Genomic DNA, 24,681 nt, shown 5'->3' with positions numbered 1-24,681 from the left:
TGCTTTCCTCTAGTTTTATTGTATATATTTAATTTGGGTAACCACTTTGAACCAATGCTAATCTGCTTGGATTGGCCAACTATGGCACTCATGACTGAGCTATCCCTGGAGCTAAGGTAAAGTTGCTGTCTCCTGGGTATTTGCATTCATCACCTGGTCGCATAGGCTTACTTCTCACATTTATGCACACATCAAATCAGGTTACAGACCATGTAGTTAGGCCTAAAACCCCAACATAATGGGCAGTTTCGCGGGCCGATTAAACATCTTATATTCAATTTGCACTTTTTAAACTCAATTGACTGAAATGGCATTTCTCAGACATGCCCTAGTTTAGATTGGAAAAAGTCTGAAGTTTCTAGAAGGCTAGTGGCAGGTTCAACTTCAGATGAATGGATAGTGGCCCCGGGTTGACCTTGGCAATGGAGGGAAATGGATTACTGGACATTCAGTGATCAAAGAGCACCACCAAGGACGGACAGAAGGGCGGTTATCCATTACCGTTTCTGTATGTACTAAGTCAATGCAGCTGAGATCATTTGTTTGCTTGAGGCAAGGCTTTCATCTGACTCTTTAGGGAAGGCCCATTCCTCCTTCCCTACAAATACTGAGGTTTTTGGCATCTGAAACCTTCATTGTGAAACAGGAGATTTGTGTGGTGTAAGTGAACTGACTGCATGCAGATTAGTCCAGTCTGCACTGCTATATGTGAACTGAAAGACAATTACATCAAGTTCCCTGCAGCCCACGCCAACTACAAGGTAGAGTTTTATGAATATGGGAACTTTCCTGGAGTTATTGGCTGTATAGATGGATGTCATATTCCCATTAAGTATCCCTCTACTACTGCATATGCTGAGGAGTACAGGAATTGTAAAAACTGGTTCTCAAATGTGCAAAGTGTGTGTACACTCCCAATTTGCAGTTTTCCAACATTGTTGCACCCTGGAAAGGTACAATTCATGACTCAAGAATTTTCAAAAGCTCTTCTTTGTACGCTCAGCTTGAAGGAGGACAATATAGTGAAATCATACTTGGTGACAGTGGGTATGCATAGACCAATTTCTTGTTCACCCCCTCTGTTCATGCAATAAGACCTGAGCAACAAGGGTACAACCAAGCTCATATCCACACCAGAGGTGTTGTGGAGCTCATGTTTGGTGTGTTGAATCCGTTTCCAGTGTCTCAAACACATTGCACTTTTAACCAAGAACGTTCTGCATTGTTATAATTGCAACAGCAGTGCTTCACAATTGAAGATGAGGAGGACCCAAATGTTCCCATGGTTGAGGTAGACAATGACAGAAATGGAATAGACTGCAGTGATGCAGCACTTCTCACAACAAAGATGGCTCAAGCTATTTTAGCAAACGATAGCCATGGATTGGTTATAACCTGAGGGTTGGGGCCTGTAGAAATGTAATAACTCCAGAGATACTGGATATAATGTCAAGATGCTTGTCTCCTCCCTAACAATGTGACTTGTTGTCCCCATAGCGGAACAGCGGCTGTAAACCTCTACAACCACTCTCAAATTCATAAAACCTATGGATGCAAGGACTGACCATGCATCCATGATATAAAAATTATAGTTTTCAAGATGCACTATGCAGAAATCGCTCCGCCATTTCCTGGTTGCTAAAAAGTCTAAAAGTTAGCCTAATTTCAGTTTGTGACAAGACAAGCAGTCATTGTGTATAGCAGGGTTCCCCAACTGGCGGCCCATGGGCTGAATTTGGCCTGCGGTGGTTTTATGTGCCCCCCCCCAAGTCTTTTGAGCTTTTCTTTTTGAATTTTCATTGTTGGACATAAGACTGTAATAACAGTGAATTTAAGTGTGCTCTCTCTAATTCTCTCTTTCTCTCTTACTTTCTCTCTTTCTTTCTCTCTCTCGGAGGACCTGAGCCCTAGGACCATGCCTCAGGACTACCTGACATGATGACTCCTTGCTGTCCCCAGTCCACCTGGCCGTGCTGCTGCTCCAATTTCAACTGTTCTGCCTTATTATTATTATTATTATTGGACCATGCTGGTCATTTATGAACATTTGAACATCTTGGCCATGTTCTGTTATAATCTCCACCCGGCACAGCCAGAAGAGGACTGGCCACCCCACATAGCCTGGTTCCTCTCTAGGTTTCTTCCTAGGTTTTGGCCTTTCTAGGGAGTTTTTCCTAGCCACCGTGCTTCTACACCTGCATTGCTTGCTGTTGGGGTTTTAGGCTGGGTTTCTGTACAGCACTTTGAGATATCAGCTGATATACGAAGGGCTATATAAATAAATTTGATTTGAATAACACCAGGAAATTAGTTCCAAGTTATATTAATTTAAGAAATCTGTTACAAGTGTTTCTACGCATAATAGAGACGTGATCGTATACAAACGTAAAGCTAGCTTTGAAATGATTGTTTTTGTCAAACATCTGTTTTGAGTTTCTTGCGGTCAATTTGCAGTCTACAAGTTACTTGTAATTATGTTCCGGCCCCCCGGCTGAATCTAGTTGATGATCACTGATGTAGAGAATGATTATACCGTCTAAGCCACTGTGAAGCCACTGTGATTTTCCATATCCCAAAATATTGTATTTTCAACTGTTTGAAGCTGGTGAACAAATTGAAAGTAAGATTTGTAACTCACATTTCTATGTGAATTTTGTGGTCGCCCCAAAAGTAACATATTGTAGCTTTAACTATGTTTTGAGGCTATCAATAGTGTTTGTTTAAAATTTTTTACACACATTGGAGTAAAACAAGCTTTTATGTTTGGGTTTATCAATGGGTATATATCATTAATTCCGCAAACGGACGTAGCAGCTAAAGATTCTTGCTTTAAAGGGCAGCAGTGGGTTCAGTTGGTTGGTTTATTAATTAATTAGAATGTGCAACGTCTGTAAAATCAATTCAGCTTTTCCTGTTATACTGTATGTAGTGAGTCACTAATCATGGGATGAACTTTGCTATGTGGTTATGCACATAGGTCGAACTGCGCAGTGAGAATCATATCGTCCTGTCTGTAAAACAGGTAATCAATGACAGGGAAGTATAATACTTTTGACAGTCTGCGCTGCGCCTGCGCCCTGTTCAGGTTGACCCTCGGGTGAAACCATAAAAATAAAAGTTCCTAGGAAGTCATATGACTGATCTTTTCCAACATGGCTCGAGCACTGTTGTTGTTTGTGTTTATGTTGTCTGGTGTCTTTGCTGGACGCTACTTTAACGAGAAACAGCCATGCTATCGACCCAAGCTGACCAAGCACAATGGAGTCAGGTAACTGTAGCTGTCTTCTATCAGCTAATTTGATATGTTTACTGTCTAAGTGCTTGCTCTCCAGCTAAAAATAGTAGCTAGAGTTGTTGCAACATGGTTCTAGTGATTTTGTTTCCAGTTGTATCAGGGTGTTTTCACACAGTCTTCTTTTAAAATAACAGATCTCAGTCATTTTTTAAATTAAATCTGGGGTAAAAAGAAAATAGCTAAATGACTCCGTTATCTTTGTATTCACGCTGCCCCTGCCTTTGAATGAGAACTCAACATGTTGCCAGTTCAATTCAAATAATTATCTGTCCGAGTCATCTTTGTATTCACATCGCTATGTTTAGAAAGGAACCAAGATCTTTTTCCAACATTCACTCAATGCACTCTGGGTTTTTGCGAAGTGCAGGACAAGCCAATCCATCAGACCTTGATGGACTGATGTACCTTGATATACATGCTTACATTTTGGAAGCTAATAGATTGCATTTAATTAGGAGATTAGACCTAAAGGAACACATTTTTTTTCCCGCTTGCACTGACTTTAGTGATGAATACTTTGAGGGAAAATGTACTTGATACGTTTGTGATGGCTTGTTGTTTCACGGAGCGATCTTAAGATGAACTCAGAAATTGTAAGTCGCTCTTGAAAAGAGCGTCTGCTAAATAACTCAAATATATGAATGTTATGAGATCCTATTAACATGTGAATATGATTGGTAGCAGAAATAACTCGATTAAATAATGCTGTAATTGAAGTGTACACCCGATGTAGGTTACTGCTCCTTTTAAGAGCTGTAATTGATTTTGTACCCTATGTTGTGGTACTCCCTAAATATGTTGTCTCCTCACACTAATCAAACCCCACAATCGAATAAACAGCTTATGAAGCTCTCTTTGCAATATGTGATCTATAGGCTTTTCTCTGCATTATTGACAATCGCAAATGAATATGCAAAAACAGCACACGTTTGTTGCGTGAACCTTTACATCATCTCCCGTTTGTGGCACCAATGTGAGTAGTTATGGCAGAGAAACGTTGCTGTAGCAGTCTCGTGCGGGAATTTTGATAAGCGAACCTGGGGGACTTTGTATTCGCATTGCCGTAAGTGAACCGAGCTCGGACCATCTCTCGAGTTCGTTTCGGGGGCTCTTTTGATGGGTTCCCTTGGAGTGTTCACACTGCTCAAAAAAAATCAGTGAACCGGGTTCCGAGTTCACAAAAGTTGTGTGAAAGAGACCGAGTGGGGCGGCAGGTAGTCTAGTGGTTAGACTGAACCGAATCCCTGAGCTGACAAGGTAAAAAAAACTGTCGTTCTGCCACTGAACAAGGCAGTTAACCCACTGTTCATAGGCTTATTGTAAATAAGAATCTGTTCTTAACTGACTTGCCTAGTTAAATAAAGTGTGAAAACACACTCTGTCTAAAGGTGGTCATTTATTTTGTACTTGCGCAACACTGCATAATTAGTCATTTTTGTGGTGTGTGTGTGTGTGTATACTCTGACAGCATACAATCACAGCCATCTCTCTGATATGGGAAGTACGGTGGCCAGCCAGCCCATGTCAGATGACTGAGTGCCAAAAGCTTGTTTCAGCATGGGTAGTGCCATTGAGGACTTTAACCATTTTTGAAGTAGTCAACTGGGATTTCCTGTGGGTTAAGGAAGGATCACATTATTCCATATGGGTCATCAGGAGGGATCAGTCAATTAATTATTTGAATGCAAAGAGTCCGTAACTGCAGGTGGCAGGAAATCACATCAACACCATTATCCCAGAAACCCTAGGCCCACTTCAATTTGCATACTGCCCAACAGATCCGCAGATGGAATTTCTATTTCACACCAGACTGCCCTTTCCCACCTGGACAAAATGAACACCTCAGTGAGAATGCTATTCATTGACTACAGCTCAGCGTTCAGCACCATAGTACCCTCAAAGCTCATCACTAAAGTAAGGACCCTGGTACTAAACACCTCCCTCTGCAACTGGATCCTGGACTTCCTGACTGGCCACCCCCAGTTGGTAAGGGTAGGTAACAACACATCTGCCATGCTGATCCTCAACACAGGGACTCCTCAGGGGTGTGTGCTCAGTCCCCTCCAGTACTCCCTATTCACTCGTGACTGCATGGCCAGGCACGACTCCAATATCATTAAGTTTGCCCGACGACACAACTGTGGTAGGCCTGATCACCGACAACAATTGGACTGCCTATAGGGAGAAGGTCAGAAACATGGCCATGTGGTGCCAGCATAACAACCTCTCGCTCAATATGATCAAGACAAAGGAGATGATTGTGAACTACAGAAGGAGGACCGAGCACGCCCCCATTCTCATCGACGGGGCTGCAGTGGAGAAGTTTGTGAGCTTCAAGTTCCTTGGTGTCCACATCACCAACAAACTATCATGGTCTGAACACACCAAGACAGTTGTGAAGAGGGCATGACAAAGCCTATTCCCCATCTGGAGATTTGACATGGGTCCTGAGATCCTCAAACGGTTCTACAGCTGCACCATCGAGAGTATCTAGACTGGTTGCATCACTGCCTGGTATTGCAACTGCTCGGCCTCCGACCGCAAGGCACTACAGAGGGTAGTGTGAACGGCCCAGTGCATCACTGGGGACAAGCTTCCTGCCATCCAGGACCTCTATACCAGGCGGTGTCAGAGGAAGGTCCTAAAAATTGCCAAAGACACCAGCCACCCTGGTCATAGACTGTTCTCTCTGCTAACGCACAGGCAAGCAGTCCTGGAGCACCGTCTAGGTTCAAAAAGCTTCTTAACAGCTTCTACCACCCCCCCAAACCATAAGAGTCCTGAACAGCTAATCAAATGGCTACCCAGACTATTTATTTTTCTTATCTGCATTGTTTAAGTGCTTGTAAGTAAGCATTTCACTGTTGTTTTCAGTGCATGTGACAAATACAATTTGATTTTGATCACCAAACTTGGCATTTATACCTGTTAACCAATGGGACAGGGTTCTGGTCTAGCATGGGTTCTGGTCTTTGCACAAAACATCTATTTAAATTATATAAGTAATTGTCGCTGAGACCTATCACTCCCTGCTGAAGATATTAAGCTGTTATATTCATCCAATGTTTATGGATGAAGTGATGACTTCTTCACTTCTCGGGCTGGTCCCTGTGCGCACTGAGTGCTAGTGCGCATGTGATGTTGCTCCTTATAAACCAGATCTAGAAGGTCCATGTATGCGAAAGTGAGTAGATTCCCTTGAAAACAACGGACATGTTAGACAGTCCATTTCTTATTATACCTCAGTGGTTCAAACATAATACAGGTGGCAGTATGCAACCTTTGTTTTCCAACTCATAGAAGTAGTAGAAGAAAATTGACTACTTCAAAATGGAGATGGCCTCAATAATGGGACAGTTATGCGATGCGATATCTGCGACGTCTAAATCTATGCGACTTGTCTCTAGTGGTTTCAACTGTCTATTGTTGATTTGTGTTCTTTATTTGTTCAGGTGTGAATTGCCTGCATATTCTGCACTCGATATCATTGGTCAGTAACTGAGTATGAGTTTATTGCATGTAATTCTTTCATATGTTAAGTTCCTGCAGGTTTCAGAATAGTCCCATAATGAAAATTAGCTGATTGGTAGGCTCCTACATAACTTTCTTCTTTAAACAATATTCAAGTGCAGAATTTTTACCCCCTGTGATTTTGACTCAAGTGTTAATCAGTTTATTACAGAAAAGGCATATCATGGCAATCCAAAGTTTGAAATCAATGAAGCAATCAAAGCCGAGGGTGGAAACAAGGTAGCAAAGTTCTGACATGTCTGTGAGTGGAAGGAGATGACTGGGTCTCCAGTAGCATGGGCAGAAATTGTTTGGGACCTGACTTTTAAAGCTTTTCATCCCATTTTGCTGTTTGGCGATCAAAATTCTGCCCTCCAATATATATAATTTGACAACTGCATGTCTCCAGAAACATGCATGGCCCTTTCAACGGTAGTAGCTATTTGGCTTCTGAGTTTTGAAAGTATGATTGTGCTGTGGATGCTTTTGAGTGCTTGACCTTTGAATGGAGAGGCAGATATGCCAAGTTTGATCATGGGTGTATTCATTACACCTATTCTTTTTGTTTTTTTTGTTGCTAAACATTTCTTAAACGAAAGCAAACTGCACGAAACTGGGAGGGATATACCTGAATTTGTCCAATTGAAACTTGTTTTACTTGCAACACATTTTGCAACTGTTTGGACTAATGATTACACCCCTGGTCAAGTTTTGAATTGTCCCGTCATGGTATGGGACCTTAAGTGCGCACTGCATTTTTGTTATCCGTCATGCTTGCTGAGACTGTTTTTAGCTGCTCTACATTAGGATTCTGTCTAGAGAACCTTGTACCCTGATGTCATGTCTTTCATCAGGACGTTGCCTAGACCCCACAAGTTCCTGAAACTCAATGAGCTCCCTAAGACGTGGGACTGGAGGAACATCAACGGCACCAACTACGTCAGCACCACTCGCAATCAGCACATCCCCCAATACTGTGGCTCCTGCTGGGCACACGGCAGCACCAGCGCCATGGCAGGTAGCTTAACCTCAAGTTCGCCTTTCCGCAGTCGTCCGACCTGTATAGCTCATAGAAATGAACAAACCATATCCAATTTATTTGGTAGTTTTACAGACTCTCTTGCATCAGGAGGGAGCACCATACAAAGGGACAAATGGATGATCAGATTGTGAAATTCTATTATTTGGCCACAGATGTCTCAAACCTCTGATTCACTATAAGTACAGTATTGCACGTCTTGGTAATTCATCATCAAGATGGTCATAAAGATGATTTGTACCAAATTAAAGTCACTTGGAAACAATTTTATAACAAAGGTGGAGTAAACATTGTAATAATTGTTCAAACATGCATGTCTGTTAGGCATTTAACACATGACCCACTCCACTGACTCAAATTCAGGGTGGTATGGCAGGGAAGTGGTGAGGCAGTGAAGCGGTGTGGCAATGCCAACCTCTGAATGTGCTGACGTGCAGTTAAAGCTTCATGGTTTCCTGTAATTCAGGTTATGCTGTAAATCTTGTTCCTGTAAAGCATGTTTGTTGTGGAATGCAAAGTACAGTTCCTCCTTTGCTCATACAAGTAGTCCTTTGTCCTTTTATCATAACAATACCATGACTTCAGAGTTCTAGAGTAGTCCTTGCTAAGTTTGACTTGTGAACATCTAAGAGCAGATTCTGTCACCTGTACTGAATTAATGGACTGGTTGTTGGTGGTTTGCTCTCCTTTGTCAGATCGCATCAACATCAAGCGAAAGGGAGCCTGGCCCTCTGCTTATCTGTCAGTCCAGAATGTGGTGGACTGTGGTGAGGCCGGCTCCTGTCATGGAGGGGATCACTCTGGGGTGTGGGAGTACGCCAACAAACACGGCATCCCTGACGAGACCTGCAACAACTACCAGGCCAAGGACCAGAGTAAGGCCTCAAGAACTCCGAGCTGAACATAATTTTTTCTTGGTTGTACATTACATTTTTTCCCATGACTTGATCACAAGAATTTCTGTCACATCAAATTAAGATTCTGTTATTTTACAATTTCTCAGGCTTAAAATGTTCTCCATATTGTGCTTGCAGAATGCAAACCATTCAATCAGTGTGGAACCTGCACAACGTTCGGGGTCTGTAACATCATCCAGAACTATACCCTGTGGAAGGTCGGAGACTTCGGCGCCATCAGTGGGAGGGAGAAGATGATGGCTGAGATCTACGCTGGAGGACCTATCAGGTTAGGAACTGGACCTGGTCAACATGGGCTGTGTCTCAAATGCAGGGGTGCAACTTTCACATTCTGAAATTGCAATTTTGTCCGCTCCCCAGTTTTATCAATGCACTGTGATACAAAAATCGGCATGTGTGCTTTAGGACCATACGGATGCCTCAGAGTGGTCGGGTAGGCTGTTTGGAGGTTTCAGCCGTCTCGATTTTAGGGCTGCTCTCCAACACCACAGAGTGTGCAGACAGGCAGTGTGAAGACAAAGCTTCTGACCAGCACAGTGGTGCTGTCTGCAGCTGCTATCTCTTTGTTGTGCTTTTTCTCAGTTGTCAGAGCAGAAACTGGCAGTTCTTTATTTGACTGATGTAGCTGTCAAGGTAACTGCTGTTTGACTTAATAGAAAAAAGTATTTATTCCCAGTTCTGAGCTAGTAGTGTAACATCAGCTAATGTTTCATCTCGACTGAAATTCTGTTTGAAGAGAAACAAAGTAGCTAGCTAGTAGATCACAACCAGTTCAACTCTAGCTATCTATAAGATAGATTCTGCTAACAGCTGCTGTGTGTTTGGAAATGTCCCTTGTGTCCTGTTTCAAGAGGTAAATTAACTTGGCTAATTTTTGTCAGTTGACGCACCATTAGAGCTAGCCAATGTAAGCTCGTTCAGTCACTTGATGTATGATTTTTTTTTTAAGTAGACCTGAATAAAATCATGAAACCAGCAACCAAATGATTGAAGACCGATATTCTGACGTTTTTGTTTTTTACAGCGCAATGTGAATTTTTATTAGTCAGTATAGCAATGTAATGTTATTGATTTGTCAGATCCCCTACCTTTCACACTGATACAGTATAAACAGCTCTGCAGACAAAACTGTCATGGTACACAACATTTTTATTTGATTTAACTAGGCAAGTCAGTTAAGAACAAATTCTTATTTTCAATGACGGCCTAGGAACAGTGGGTTCACTGCCTGTTCAGGGGCAGAACGACAGATTTGTACCTTGTCAGCTCAGGGGTTTGAACTTGCAAACTTCCAGTTACTAGTCCAACGCTCTAACCACTAGGCTACCCATGGCCAATGTGATTTCTAGAATATTTATCAGGATATTTTCTTACTTGCAGACTGCAATGTTTATACTTCATGTAGGTTATTAAATAGCTAGCAATGGCAATAAGTTACTTTTAGATTTGTATATTTCTCATTTAGATTGAATGTAGATTAACCATAGACAAGGATTTTGTGATGTAAAGATTATGATTGAAAATGTGCATGTTAAAATCATGATTGGTAGAAATGGTCAAATTGGCACTCCAAATGGAAAAGGTTGCTGACCGCTGGTGTAGCTCATTACCTGCAACTTCAGGTTAGCAGCGGGAGGAGGGGTTTGGGGTTTTTCCTTCTGGTTAGGCTCTCTGGCTCCTTGAGTCATTTATTTAAACAGCGTGTTTCAAACATATAGGGTGTGTCTCTATATAGGCCAATGGAAAAATATAAACTTTACAGAAAAGACTACTCTTAGTGGGCCAAGATTTTATTTTTGTCAGGGACTGCTCAAGTAGAAATCCCACCCCCCCCACACTTCTATAACCAAAGTTACACTATGTAGGGTGCCACATAAATTCGTAACCATGGGCACCCTCATGGATATCATCCTGACCAACTTGTCCTCTAAATACATCTCTGCTGTCTTCAACCAGGATCTCAGCGATCACTGCCTCATTGCCTGCGTCCGTAATGGGTCTACAGTCAAACGACCACCCCTCATCACTGTCAAACGCTCCCTAAAACACCCCAGACTTGACCAGCACAAAACATCCTGTGGCGTACTGCACTAGCATTGAATAGCCCCTGCGATATGCAACTTTTCAGTTAGGAAGGCTAAGGCTAGAATTTTCAACCAGGAATCCTGCAACACTAATTCCAAAAAGATTTGAGACACTGTAAACTCCATGGAGAATAAGAGCACCTCCTCCCAGCTGCCCACTGCACTGAGGCTCGGAGACACTGTCACCACCAATAAATCTACACTAGATCATTTCAATAAGCATTTGTCTACGGCTGGCCATGCATTGGAGCTAGCCAGCCACCACCTGCCTACCCCTACCCCGGCCAACAGCTCTGCACCCCCCCCTTCTCGAAAATCTCTCCCCTTTCTAAAATAATCTGCCGCAAATGTTGCAACCCCTATTACTAGCCTGTTCAACCTCTGTTTCGTATTGTCTGAGATCCCCAAAGATTGGAAAGCTGCCGCTTATCAAAGGGGGAGACTCTCTAGATCCAAACTGTTACAGACCTATATCCATCCTGCCCTTCCTTTCTAAAGTCTTCGAAAGCCATGTTAACAAACAGATCACCGACCATTTTGAATCCCACAGTACCTTCTCCACTATGCAATCTGGTTTCTGAGCTGGTCATGGGTGCACCTCAGCCACGCTCAAGGTCCTAAACAATATCATAACCGCCATCGATAAGAGAGATTACTGTGCAGCGTATTCATCGACATGGCTAAGACTTTCGACCTTGGTTTCACAAATGACTGCCTCGCCTTGTTCAACAACTACTAATGAGTTCAGTGTGTCAAATCGGAGGGCCTGTTGTCCGGACTTCTGACAGTCTCTATGGGGGTGCCTCAGGGTTCAATTCTCGGGCTGACTCTCTTCTCTGTATACATCAATGATGTCGCTCTTGCTGCTGGTGATTCTCTGATCCACCTCTATGCAGACGACACCATTCTGTATACTTCTGGCCCTTCTTTGGACACTGTGTTAACTAACCTCCAGACGCTTCAATGCCATACAACTCTCCTTATGTGGCCTCCAACTGCTTTTAAATGCAAGCAAAACTAAATGCACGCTCTTCATCCGATCTCCCTGCCCGCCCATCCATTATCACTACTCTGGACGGTTCTGACTTAGAATATGTGGACAACTACAAACCTAGGTGTCTGGCTAGACTGTAAATTCTCCTTCCAGACTCACATTAAGCATCTCTAATCCAAAATTAAATCTAGAATCTGCTTCCTATTTCGCAACAAAGCCTCCTTCACACATGTTGCCAAACATACCCACATAAGACTGACTATCCTACCGATCCTTGACTTGTCATTTACAAAATAGCCTCCAACACTCCAACACAAATTGGATAGTCTATCACAGTGCTATCCGTTTTGTCGACAAAGCCCCTTATACTACCCACCACTACAACCTGTATGCGCTCGTTGGCTGGCACTCGCTACATATCCGTTGCCGAACCCACTGGCTCCAGGTCCTCTAAGTCTTTGCTAGGTAAAGCCCCACCTTCTCAGTTCACTGGTCACCATAGCAACTCCCACCCGTAGCACTGCTGCCAATGACTGGAACGAATTGCAAGAATCACTGAAGCTGGAGACATATCTCCCTCTCTAACTTTAAGCATCAGCTGTCAGAGCAGCTTACTGATCACTGTACCTGTACACAGCCCATCTGTAAATGGCACCCCCAACTACCTCATCCCCATATTATTTGTTTTGCTCTTTTGCACCCCAGTATCTCTACTTGCACATCTATCACTCCAGTGTTAATGCTAAATTGTAATTATTTTGCCTCTGTTGCCTATTTATTCCCTTTACCTCCCTAATCTTACTACATTTGCACACACTGTACGTAGATTTTTCTTTTTGTTATTGACTGTACGTTTGTTTGTAACTCTTGTTTTTGTCACACTGCTTTGCTTTATCTTGACCAGGTCGCAGTTGTAAATGAGAACTTGTTCTCAACTGGCCTACCTGGTTAAATAAAGGTGAAATTTGTAACTGGACTGGGTTAATATGGTGACTGCTTCTCTTCTCATGAGCTCCCACCTAACAGTGACTGTGTATGGATTCACACAAGATGTAAAGCCAAGTCACAATCAAATAGGCACATATCTGATATGTAACAAAGGGTTTTTATTTGTACTATTTTCTACCTTGTAGACATCAAAACTATGAAATAATACATGGAATCATGTAGAAACCAAAAAAGTTAAACAAATCTAACTATATTTTAGATTCTTCAAAGTAGCCACCCATTGCCTTGACAGCTTTGCACATTCTTGGCATTCTCTCAACCAGCTTCACCTAGAATGCTTTTCCAACAGTCTTGAAGGAGTTCCCATATGCTGAGTACTTGTTGGCTGCTTTTCCTTCACTCGGCGGTCCAACTCATCTCAATTGGGTTGAGGTTGGGTGATTGTGGAGGCCAGGTTATCTGATGCAGTACTCCATCACTCTCCTTGGTCAAATAGCCCTTACACAGCCTGGAGGTGTGTTGTGTCATTGTCCTGTTGAAAAACAAATGATAGTCCCACTAAGCGCACACCATATGGGATGGCGTATTGCTACAGAATGCTGTGGTAACCATGCTGGTTAAGTGTGCCTTCAATTCTAAATAAACACATGCAGAGATCATCTGGTTATGCAGTCTTACAAAGGCATGGCGGTTGGAACCAAAAATCTCAAATTTGGACTCAGACCATAGGATTGATTTCCACCAGTCTAATGTCCTTTGCTCATGTTTCTTGGCCCAAGCCAGTGTCTTCTTATTGGTGTCCTTTTTAGTAGTGGTTTCTTTGCAGAAATTTGACCATGAAGGCCTGATTGACGCATTCTCCTCTGAACTGTTGATGTGTCTTACTTGAGTGCTGTGAAGCATTTATTTGGGCTGCAATTTCTGAGGCTGGTAACTCTCTAATGAACTTATCCTTTGCAGTAGAGGCAACTCTGGGTCTTCCTTTCCTGTGGCGGTCCTCATGAGAGACAGTTTCTTCATAGCTTTTAATCGTTTTTGCGACTGCACTTGGAAGAAGAAACTCGAAGTTCATAATTTTCCAGATTGACTGACCTTAATGTTTTAAAGTAATGGACTGTAATTTTCTCTTTGCATATTTGAGCTGTTCTTGACATAATATGGACTTGGTCTTTTACCAAATAGCCCTATCTTCTGTAAACTACCCAAACCTTGTCACAACCCAACTGATTGGTTCAAATGCATGAAGGAGGAAAGAAATTCCACAAATTAACTTTTAACAAGGCACACTTGTTAATTAATTGAAATGCATTACAGGTGACTGCCTCATGAAGCTGGGTGAGAGAATGCCAAGAGTGCGCAAAGCTGTCAAGGCAAAGGGTGGCTACTTATATTTTCTATTTTTGAAGAATCTATTTTGATGAACACTTTTGGTTACAACATGGTGCCATTTCATAGTTTTGATGTCTTCACTATTATTCTACAATGTAGAAAAAGAAAAGAGAACCATGGAATTAATAACTTTTTAGGTGTTTCCAAACCTTTGACTGATTCTGTACTTCGAGTCAGCTGAACTCGTGGAGACCGTTTTTGTCTCTGTGTGCAGTTTGAAGGAAGTTGCTAACTAGTATTACCCATAGACTTCCAATCTGCTAGTCCATTCTGTTTCCTTTCACGTCCTTGCAAAAACAAACAAAAAAATGCTGACTAACTAGTTTCGCTTTCACTAAAGTTTTTGTTTTCTGTCCTTGGTAGCTGTGGAATCATGGCCACTGACAAGTTGGACGCCTACACTGGAGGCTTGTACTCTGAGTACATTGAGGAGCCCTTCATCAACCACATAGTATCTGTTGCCGGCTGGGGCATGGATGAGAACGGTGTGGAATTCTGGATCGTCCGCAACTCATGGGGAGAGCCATGGGTAAAATGTGTACATTTTAGTCATTTAGCAGACGCTGTAATCTAGAGGGATTTTTATTTTTTATAAATATATATATTTTTTAAAATATTATATTTATTTTAAGTGAGCTAGGTGAGATGACCACAGATCAAGTAGCTATCCACAAAGTCAGGGCTAAGACAAGTGAGTGTTGGTGAAAGTCTAGGGTGTTTACTTTTTTGTGGGGGGTGGGGCTATGAGGTTAATCAAGATGCATGGTGAAGAGGTAGGTTTTTTTTTCGGAAGATGGACGTTATGGGGAAGCTTGTTCCATCCTCATTGAATGAACACTATGCATGCTATATTCGGGCTGGTAGTCTGTTGTGATCTTTCATTACACTAGCTGCAGCAGAGAATTTAAAACCTCATGCTCTACTGTAGATTTACCAATCCCAGCCTTTAGCCGTTCCTGTAGTTTGTTAACTTGACTATTACATAAACTTCACTTTCTATTGTTCATGTGCGTTCTAGCATCTTTATCTAGCTGAAACGCCAGATTGAGTAAATGTGTTTTCTTGCCAGGGTGAGAAGGGCTGGCTGAGGATCGTGACCAGCGCCTACAAGGGAGGAAGTGGCAGTCAGTACAACCTGGCATTGGAGGAAGACTGCATGTATGGAGATCCCATCGTGCCCAAGACCTACATGTAGACAACAGGCAGTGGGACCAACCAATGTTTCTTCTAAAGACCTGGGGCCTCCATCAACCGTTGCGTAAATTTCACACTAAATATCTGCCCGCATCAAAATATTGAGATTTTATGATTCAGACCTGTCGTAAAACTGCACGCGTGAACAAGCGTTACAACTCTGCCTGGAAAATGCCCTCATTCACCTTTTTTATGGTGGCAATAATGCCCTTTTATTTGCTTTATAAATTGGAATTACGCCACAGTTTCTAAAAGAAAGCACAAATTTGATCAAATGTTTTGAGGTGTTGACAGAATCTTAATATTTTGCAGAGGACAGTTTCTGAAAGGGAAAAAAAGTGGCACATTTGTGTTGACCTGTCAGTAGAACGTTTGAATTCAATGTTTTGCATAAACTTTCCCCCACAACCTAAATATGCTGAACTTCCCGTGAAATCTGAAACATTGTCTAGTCTACTCTCAAACATTTTAATTTATGGTAAGCTACTGACAGTTCCAGGCTTTTACATTGAAGTATATCTTATAAACTGCGCTGCCTATGGGATTGCATGTGCTATATATTTACTAGGCCCATTTTAAATGAGATGGAAATTTGTTGTATGGCTAGCATCCAGAAAAGGTGAGGAATTTATTCTGCAATGGTTATGAAAATAATTTCCTAATTATTTAAGATCCCCAAAAACTAAATGTGTACCTATACATTTTTGCTCTTCTAACAGCAAATGGTTGCATTTTTTTTTTTTTAATAAGCGTGTCATCCACCATTTGCACAAATTACCAACTTGCCTGCTTGGAATACCAGACTTCAACCACTACAAAATGTGTGTTTGCATGGAGGAAGCACATTTTCAGTTTTTATGAATGCCAACTTTTGCATGTAGGCAGCATTTATAAATGAGGCCCCTGAAGCTGTTACAAAGAATAGGCAGCATTGTATATCAAGTTTTCTATGACAATCTCAGGCTACTTCCACATTGTAACAATGTACCATGGTAAAATCAGGAAGAGGAAAGTTATTTAAAAAAAATGTTGCCTTGATGTGCTTTCGGATCTTTTTCTTATACAAAATGTTACTGAACAAGTCATTATGTACTTTGTCTTTTGAACAAGTACAAATGCTGATATTAGGTGCACAATTTAGCTTAAGCTCAAAAGGCTAGGAAGAATTCATTGTGGCTGTAAATGTTGAAGCTTTGATCAATTCTGATGTCACTTGTCTTTTGTTGTATGCAAATTTAACTGAATGATTTCAGTATTCTGAAAGCAAGGCCAGGGTTCAAACAAATGGACTGAAATTCACTGCACTTAGCTTAAAGGTAATTTATGCTTGTCATCATGACGGTTTCCACAGTTCAATTTGTTTGAATCCAGGCCTGTTACAGAAACTTGTTTTAATAGTTGATACATTTTCTGAACCACCTCAATAAATGCTGCAGAATGGTGGATGTCGCTACGTCTGGAACTAATAAAACCAAGATGTCATGATTCTTGTCAAATTGGAAAAGACAACCATGAAAAAGGCCAAACCTTTTGAGCAGTCAGTCATACATATTAACAGACCTAAACTTTAGCTCATACTAATGGAAACTACAGTGAAATGAATGGAGCTGCATGAGTTCTCCACATACCTCCAGACAAGCAATAATACACAACATCCTAATTCTGAGTCATGTGTTTACACCACATTTGAAAATAAAAAGTTGCAGGTGAAAGTCTACACCCAAGTGGTCAGCCTCAAAATCGGCAATGTTCCAGTTCTCGTTCAGCAGAACACATCCAGGGATTGGCTCATAACCAAAAGGTCCTGGGCTTCCCGCTACATCCTCAGTCAAGTTAAACCAAACCAGTGTCATTCTCAGTTCATCATGATGAAGTTGGATTTGCAGTGGGCTGAAACAGAGCATAATTATATTAAGATTCTATAACTGAGCAAAAGGAAAATATTAAACCGAATGGTTCCAGCGATGTTGTCGTTCTCCAGGATGGGCAGGAACAGCTGTCCGAAGTGTACGGTGGGGCAATCATATCCTACACCTGATAAGGCAAACACTATCAATATGTTACTACTATCCAACCAATACAGTTGAGCGCATAACTTCATTAGACTGCCTTTTCCACAAAGCTGCTCACTCGATGTTCAAACTTATTGTAACACTGGATTTTACAGATAATACAACCATCCTTTCACAAAACGCAGGAATCAATTTAAATAAATTAAATGCATTTCCTTCAATCATATGTAATGCTGCCAAGATGGAGGACATGCATCAACAGCCTATGCTCCTTATAGGAGCCAAAAGCTTGCCAAGTAAGTCGATACTGGCAAAATAGTGTAGAGGGCAGGATACCTCTGATGTGCAGACTTCTGTACTTCCTGGCCGATCCTCCCTGCTCCTCCTGAGACATGATAAACATCATGGCCTGGGCAAACAGTTAAGTGTGCTCACCGTGACACACCATCTTCTGTGGAACACAGAAAAGGAAAAGAAAACAGTTCAGCTCCAAACCAACCACACAAACAGAGACACTCATGCCAAAAGACAGGTAGCCTGCAACATGTTGTGTTGTGGTACCAATATCCTGCAATTACATATTGGTTAGTGTAATACTGATTGAAGTACCACTTTCAAATGATTCAAAACCTTGAATACATCACATTTACAAAATCATCAAACCAAGGATTTGTATTGAGTGAGAATGATAAATATGCCTAGATCTTATTCTTGGGAACACCAGGGCCGGTAATCATAAAGCGTCTCAGAGTAGGAGTGCTGATCTCTAGAATCAGTATTGCCTTTGAGATCCTAATGAATAGAATTATATGGACAGGAGGGGGGGGACTTGATTAGAGGCTCACAGCGAACTCTGGCAGGTTCTTCTCCAGGTTGTCCTCTTCTCCATCCAGCAGTGTGGCCAGAGAGGTTCTCAGGACCCTGGCGAACACCTCCAGCTGCTGGCACGCCGTGGACACACTGGTGATCTCCCCTGGTAGCCCGCGTCTGAGATGAGCTGAAGACACACACACAAAAATCAGCAAGGAGAGGAGGAACATGACACCGTTTGACCCATAACAACGTTAGTTATTAACCTCTTTGCGCACCAAACCGGGTAGCGGGATGAAATTTGACAACATACGGTGATCACTACATAGTCATATTTAACATTCATGAAATACAAGTGTCTCACATGTTTCGAAAGCCTAGAATCTTGCTAATCCAACTGCGTTGTCAGATTTAAAAAAGGATTTGCTGCGAAAGAATACGATGTGATTATCTGAGGATAGAGCCTCATAAAAAAACAACTATTTCAACCAGCACAGGCGTAACAAAATCACAAACTTCAATAAAATAAATCGCTTACCTTTGACAATCTTCCTCTGTTTGCAATCCCAATGCTTATTGTTACACAATGAATGGTCTTTTGTTTGATAAATCCATTTGTATAGCCTAACATGAAACATTTTGTGAACCGCTTGTGTCGTGAATTCCGTCTCATTTCATTTTCGACGACACATTTGAGGTAAATACACACACAAAACGTGACTTTTTCAGTCATGTTTGGTTTCATTGCAATCAACTGGTTTGTTTGTAACACAACCAAAATTGATGGGTTGATGGTTCGCGGGACGTATTGACTGAAAGAAACCGATTTGAAGACAAGTAATGACATCATTTTGCACCAATGATATGACCGCTGTTTCGTTGATTGACTGTATTTTAATCCAATGACCACTGATCGTCTTGAAATCTAGCTGGGTAGATAGCCAATGAGCTGAGGTAAACGGCAAAATGTAACGTTTATGTGTTGGAAGACCAACCCATGAAGTAAACTCCAGAGTAAAGAGGTTAATTCGCCATTGACGATTCATATACTGGAAGGAGCCACACATGTTGCAGACAGCATTGTTTTGGTAAAGCGCATATTCAGCTGTTTATATATCAATCAGTATGGCGACTAAGTCAGGGAAAGCTAAATCTAGATATACTGATGTACACAACATTTTAAAAGAAATTGATCGAGGATGATTCATTAAGCGATTCCCAAATGGAGGAATATTTTTTGAACGGAGAGGACGTCGTTTTGGACTGGTAAATTCTTCTCATGCTAATGCCGTTGTTTGAAATTAATAATAAAAAAATATTATTTGTGAAATGAAATAGCCTATTTGAGGCTGTTGAGGGGAGGGCAGGCCCACAACAATTGCCAAAGTGAAATGGAGACAGTAGATACAGCTGGTCTGTTGTAATATAATAAAGACAGTAGATACAGCTGGTCTGTTGTAATATAATAGAGACAGTAGATCTAGCTGAAATGTCATAATATAAATGAGACAGTATATCTAGCAGGTCTATAATAATATATTCACTATTCTAACTAAAAACTCTTTCACAGTGACACTTACTCCGAATGGGAGCCCCCAGTGCCAAGGTGTCCATCCCCCACTGAAGCTGGTTCATCCAGCTCCTACCACAAGTGGTGTTCATCTGCCCAAATGTATTTCTGCAGGCATGGATGTGCTATGGCACCTGGCATCAGCAGCACAATATTGTGTAGAGGACTGAGGGTCTTCCAAATATTGAAAGTGTTATTTTGTAAATGTATATTATTTTTTTCCCCATGTTTTTTCTCCATTTTTTGGGGTGGGGGGGGGTGGGGTGGGGTGTTAGAATACCATTTTGGTATTTTGTATATAGTTATTCCATTCAAAATGTATAACTTCACCAATTTGGCCACTTGGGTTCATTTGGGCTACTTGTGTGGGGACACCTGGGTGACTTCATGATAAATGTCATGAAGCACACTCATTTTGGAAGTTATCATTCTGAAACTTTGCACAAGTACTGTTGCCTTCTTATGTTTTACACTGAAATTGTCCCCATTATCATATCTGAATGTTTGTTTTATCTTGTTCATTTTAAAGATGATGATACAACAATAAAAAACATGTTTTTTTCATTGTATTATCTAAACCAGATCTATTATGTTATATTTTCCTACATTCAATTCACATTTACACAAACTTCAGAGTGTTTTCTTTCAAATGGTACCAATAATATGCATATCCTTGGCTGAGCTACAGGCAGTTAGATTTGGGTATGTCTTCAGGCGGAAATTGAAAAAAGTAGAAGGGTAACTCTAAGAGGTTTAACTGCTGGGTGATCATCAGTACCTTGACAGTGAAGTTGAGCATCAGACTGTCCAGGGTTGGCCTCGGCCAGCTTGTAGAAAAGGTCTCTCCAGGTGGTGTGGGCGATCATCTGTACCAGCCAGGCAGGAGTCTGAACTAACAAGAGGACAGGGTTACTAAACTCAGTAAAAAAAGAAACGTCCTCTCAATGTCAACTGCGTTTATTTCAGCAAATTTAACGTGTAAATATTTGCATGAACATAAGACATAAACTGAACAAGTTCCACAGACATGTGACTAACAGAAATGGAATAATGTGTCCCTCAACAAAGGAGGGATCAAAATTAACAGTCAGTATCTGGTGTGGCCACCAGCTGCATTAAGTAATGCAGTGCATCTCCTCCTCATGGACTGCACCAGATTTGCCAGTTTTTGCTGTGAGATGTTACCCCACTCTTCCACCAAGGCACCTGCAAATTCCCAGACATTTCTGGGGGGGGATTGGCCTAAGCCCTCACCCTCCGATCCCAGACTTTCTCAATGGGATTCAGATCCGGGCTCTTCGTTGGCCATGGCAGAACACTGACATTCCTGTCTTGCAGGAAATCACACACAGAATGAGCAGTATGGCTGGTGACATTGTCATGCTGGAGGGTCATGTCAGGATGACCTGGTGTAACTCGGGCAGTTGTTGTTGCCATCCTGTACCTGTCCCACAGGTGTGATGTTCAGATGTACCGATCCTGTGCAGGTGGTCTGCCACTGTCCGTCCTGTCTCAGGCGTCTCACAGTATGGACATTGCAATTTATTTCCCTCTGCAGTCCTCGTGCCTCTTCACGCAGATGAGCAGGGACCCTGGGCATCTTTTGGTGTTTTTCAGAGTCAGTAGAAAGGCCTCTTTAGTGTCCTAAGTGTTCATAACTGTGACCTTAATTGCCTACTGTCTGTAAGCTGTTAGTGTCTTAACGACCGTTCCACAGGTGCATGTTCATTAATTTTTTATGGTTCATTGGACAAGTATCGGAAACAGTGTTTAAACCCTTTAAAATGAAGATCCGTGAAGTTATTTGGATTTTTACGAATTATCTTTGAAAGACAGGGTCTTGAAAAATGGACATTTATATACACTGCATACTACAGGGTTTCTACTATACTCCGAGGGATACACATTACATGCAAGAACAGAGAATTTAAAAAATGTATATGATTAAATCAAAAATTTTTTCTAGGAGAGTAAATAAGAGTGAAAAAAACAGCAAGCAAGCAGGAGTGCACCAGTTTTGAGCTATCTGTCACATTCAGATCACAGCAAAGCATTGGTGGTTTGTCTTTCACTGGTGACTGATATCTCACCTCTCCCTCCACGGTAAAGATGGAGTCAGCCTTCTGGGGGTCAAAGTGCTTGGTCAGCAGACTCTTCAAGTGATTCTCTACCCGTTCCGCACCTGCAATACACAGTCAGAAAAAACATACATTCCACTATGTCTCAAACAGTGTGGGAGGAACAAAAAAAAGCATATTATTTTCAGTGTATGTGGAGTCCAGGGCTTTGTCCCAAATGGCACACTATTCCCCATGCAGTGCATTACTCGTCAAAAGTAGTACACTGCATAGGGAAAAGGGTGCCATTTGCAGCCCAGTCCATTGTTATTTACCCATCTGGATGAGCCACTCTGCTAGCAGGTTGACAGTCTGGGCAACAACAGAGTAGTTCTCTGACAGGAGCTGGATGACGTGTTCAGGGGAGCCACCAGCCTGAAAATATCTGTGGAAACAGAAGCCTCTGCAGGAAATGTTTTGACTCTTCACACACTAACGTTACTTCAGACACACGCAATAGTGTGTTTGCGTTTTAAGGGTGTTGAATACAGCAGGCTCCATGATGTAATCTCTGCTGGGGAACTTTTGTAGGCAGTCCTCCTGAACTTTCCCATCATTCTCCCCTTCAACATAGTCGTCCTGCTATATGAAAGTCACATCACTTCAGCCAAGGAAAGAACATCTTAACATTGAAGCTATCGCCATATAAATTCGCGATTTGGCTCTGTCAAACAATGAATCAACAGCCTGCAACAATGTAGATACAATATATATTTTTTAGCTACATTGCCATTACTATCGACATTGTACATTCACTAGCTGGCTACATACAGTAGCTAAATATTGTGCTTACATTGCCATCCGGACCATCCCAGTCTCCAATATTCCTCTCGTAATATTCCTCGTCCATGATGACGAGAGAGTGAGTAGGGTTTATAATGTGAAGCACACGGCGAGTTATAATAAACCAGGCCTAGCTAATACTTTAGAAAACAATAGTGTGTTTTCAAAACAATTAGATAGCCTTTGCCTAAACTAACTTGCTAATAAAATAAATCTCAATCAGATATCTGAAGATCCATAGTTACATGCGCCCATTGCGCCGCCTTGTGGCTTGGCAGAATAAATGCGTGTTTCCTGCTGTAGTGTAGACAGACAAACGAGAAATACAAACAAATATAGATTCATGACAGTTGATTTACTCTCGAAAACAATGGACATATTGTGGTGCGCCTTTTTTAACTGAAGATGCACGACTGTGGGGTAAAAAGAAGGATATGAAACTGTTTTGATAACCGGTGTGAGGATTTGATAGAAGAAAACAAAATGGTGGAAAATAGAGCATTGGGGAAATAAATCTCCCATCTTCACTCATCAGTGGTTAAAGAAAAAATGAGGACTTGGAATTACACTGAACACAAATATAAACGCAATGTAAAGTGTTGATCCCATGTTTCATGAGCTGACATAAGATTCCAGACATTTTCCATATGCACAAAAAGCTTATAAATTGAATTACATCCCTGTTAGTGAGCATCTCTTTGCCAAAATAATCCATCCACCAGACAGGTGTGGCATATCAAGAAACTCATTAAACAGCATGATCATTACACAGGGACACCTTGTTTGGGACAATAAAAGTTCACAGTTGTCACAAGACAATGCCACAGATGTCTCAAGTTGAGGGAGCGTGCAATTGGCATACTGGCTGCAGGAATGTCCACCAGAGCTGTTGCCAGTGAATTGAATGTTAATTTCTCTACCACAAGCCACCTCCAGTGTAGTTTTAGAGAATTTGGCAATATGTCCAACTGGCCTCACAACCGTAGACCACGTGTAACCAAGCCAGCCCAGGACCTTCACCTGCAGGATTGTCTGAGACCAGCCACCCAGACAGCTGATGAAACTGGGTTTGCACAACCAAATAAATTCTGCACAACCTGTCAAACTGTCTCAGGGAAGCGCATCTGCATGCTCGTCGTCCTCACCAGGGACTTGACCTGACTGCAGTTCGGTGTCGTCTTCAGTGGGCAAATGCTCACCTTCGATGGCCACTGGCGAAGTGTGCTCTTCACAAATTATTCCTGGTTTCATATGTACTGGGCACATGGCAGACAGCATGTATGGCACGTGTGGGTGAACATTTGTGGTGTCAACATTATGAACAGAGTGCCCCATGGTGGGGTTATGGTATGGGCAGACAAACTAGACATAATGAACACAACTGCATTTTGTCGATAGCAATTTCAATGCACAGAGATACCGTGATGAGCTCCTAAGGCCCATTGTCGTGCCATTCAGCCGCCGCCATCAACATGTTTCAGGATAATGCAAAGCCCCATGTCACAAGGATCTGCACACAATTTCTGGAAGCTGAAAATGTCCCAGTTCTTCCATGGCCTGCATATTCACCAGACAGGTCACCCAATGAGCATGTTTGGGATGCTCTTCATCGACAGCATGTTCCAGTTCCTGCCAATATCCATCAACTTCGCACAGCCATTGAAGAGGACTGGGACAACATTCTTTAGCCTGATCAACTCTATGCGAAGGAGATGTCGACCTGCATGAAGAAAATGGTCACACCAGATACTGACTAGTTTTCTGATCCACACCTCTACCTTTTTTAAAAACTATGACCAACAGATGCATATCTGTATTCCCAGTAATGTGAAATCCATGGATTAGGGCCTAATGAATTCATTTCAATTTGACTGATTTCCTTATGAATTGTTGCATTTATTTAGATACAAATATGGAAAGAAATAGGCAAGCATCAGCGCGAACTGAATAACACAATTTGTAATAATTTATTGGAAGATTAGAATGTTAACAGTAGGGCTTGTTGACATGTACAGTAGG

At 41.8% G+C, this 24,681-nt stretch overlaps 2 protein-coding genes across 2 annotated transcripts; one reads left to right on the top strand and one right to left on the bottom strand.

Annotated features, from left to right (window-relative positions):
* The first annotated feature begins 3,087 nt into the window (after positions 1–3,087).
* LOC135541818 (cathepsin Z-like) lies at positions 3,088–16,841 on the top strand. Its single transcript, XM_064968224.1, has 6 exons — positions 3,088–3,268; positions 7,660–7,823; positions 8,540–8,719; positions 8,879–9,029; positions 14,540–14,705; positions 15,246–16,841. Exons 1-6 carry the CDS (start codon positions 3,153–3,155, stop codon positions 15,369–15,371), a joined length of 903 nt encoding a protein of 300 aa, XP_064824296.1. The 5' UTR covers positions 3,088–3,152; the 3' UTR covers positions 15,372–16,841.
* On the bottom strand, positions 16,392–22,158 carry LOC135541544 (negative elongation factor D-like). Its single transcript, XM_064967848.1, has 6 exons — positions 22,155–22,158; positions 21,853–21,944; positions 20,541–20,649; positions 18,228–18,379; positions 17,719–17,833; positions 16,392–17,260 (listed from the first exon to the last, which is right to left on the bottom strand). Exons 1-5 carry the CDS (start codon positions 22,156–22,158, stop codon positions 17,804–17,806), a joined length of 387 nt encoding a protein of 128 aa, XP_064823920.1. The 3' UTR covers positions 16,392–17,260; positions 17,719–17,803.
* Positions 22,159–24,681: the final 2,523 nt, after the last annotated feature.

The sequence above is a fragment of the Oncorhynchus masou genome, chromosome 6, assembly GCF_036934945.1.
Source record: "Oncorhynchus masou masou isolate Uvic2021 chromosome 6, UVic_Omas_1.1, whole genome shotgun sequence".
In the NCBI taxonomy this organism is placed as follows: Eukaryota; Metazoa; Chordata; class Actinopteri; order Salmoniformes; family Salmonidae; genus Oncorhynchus; species Oncorhynchus masou.
Note: the sequence above shows the minus strand (reverse complement) of the source record. Positions and strands in the feature narration are given on the sequence as shown.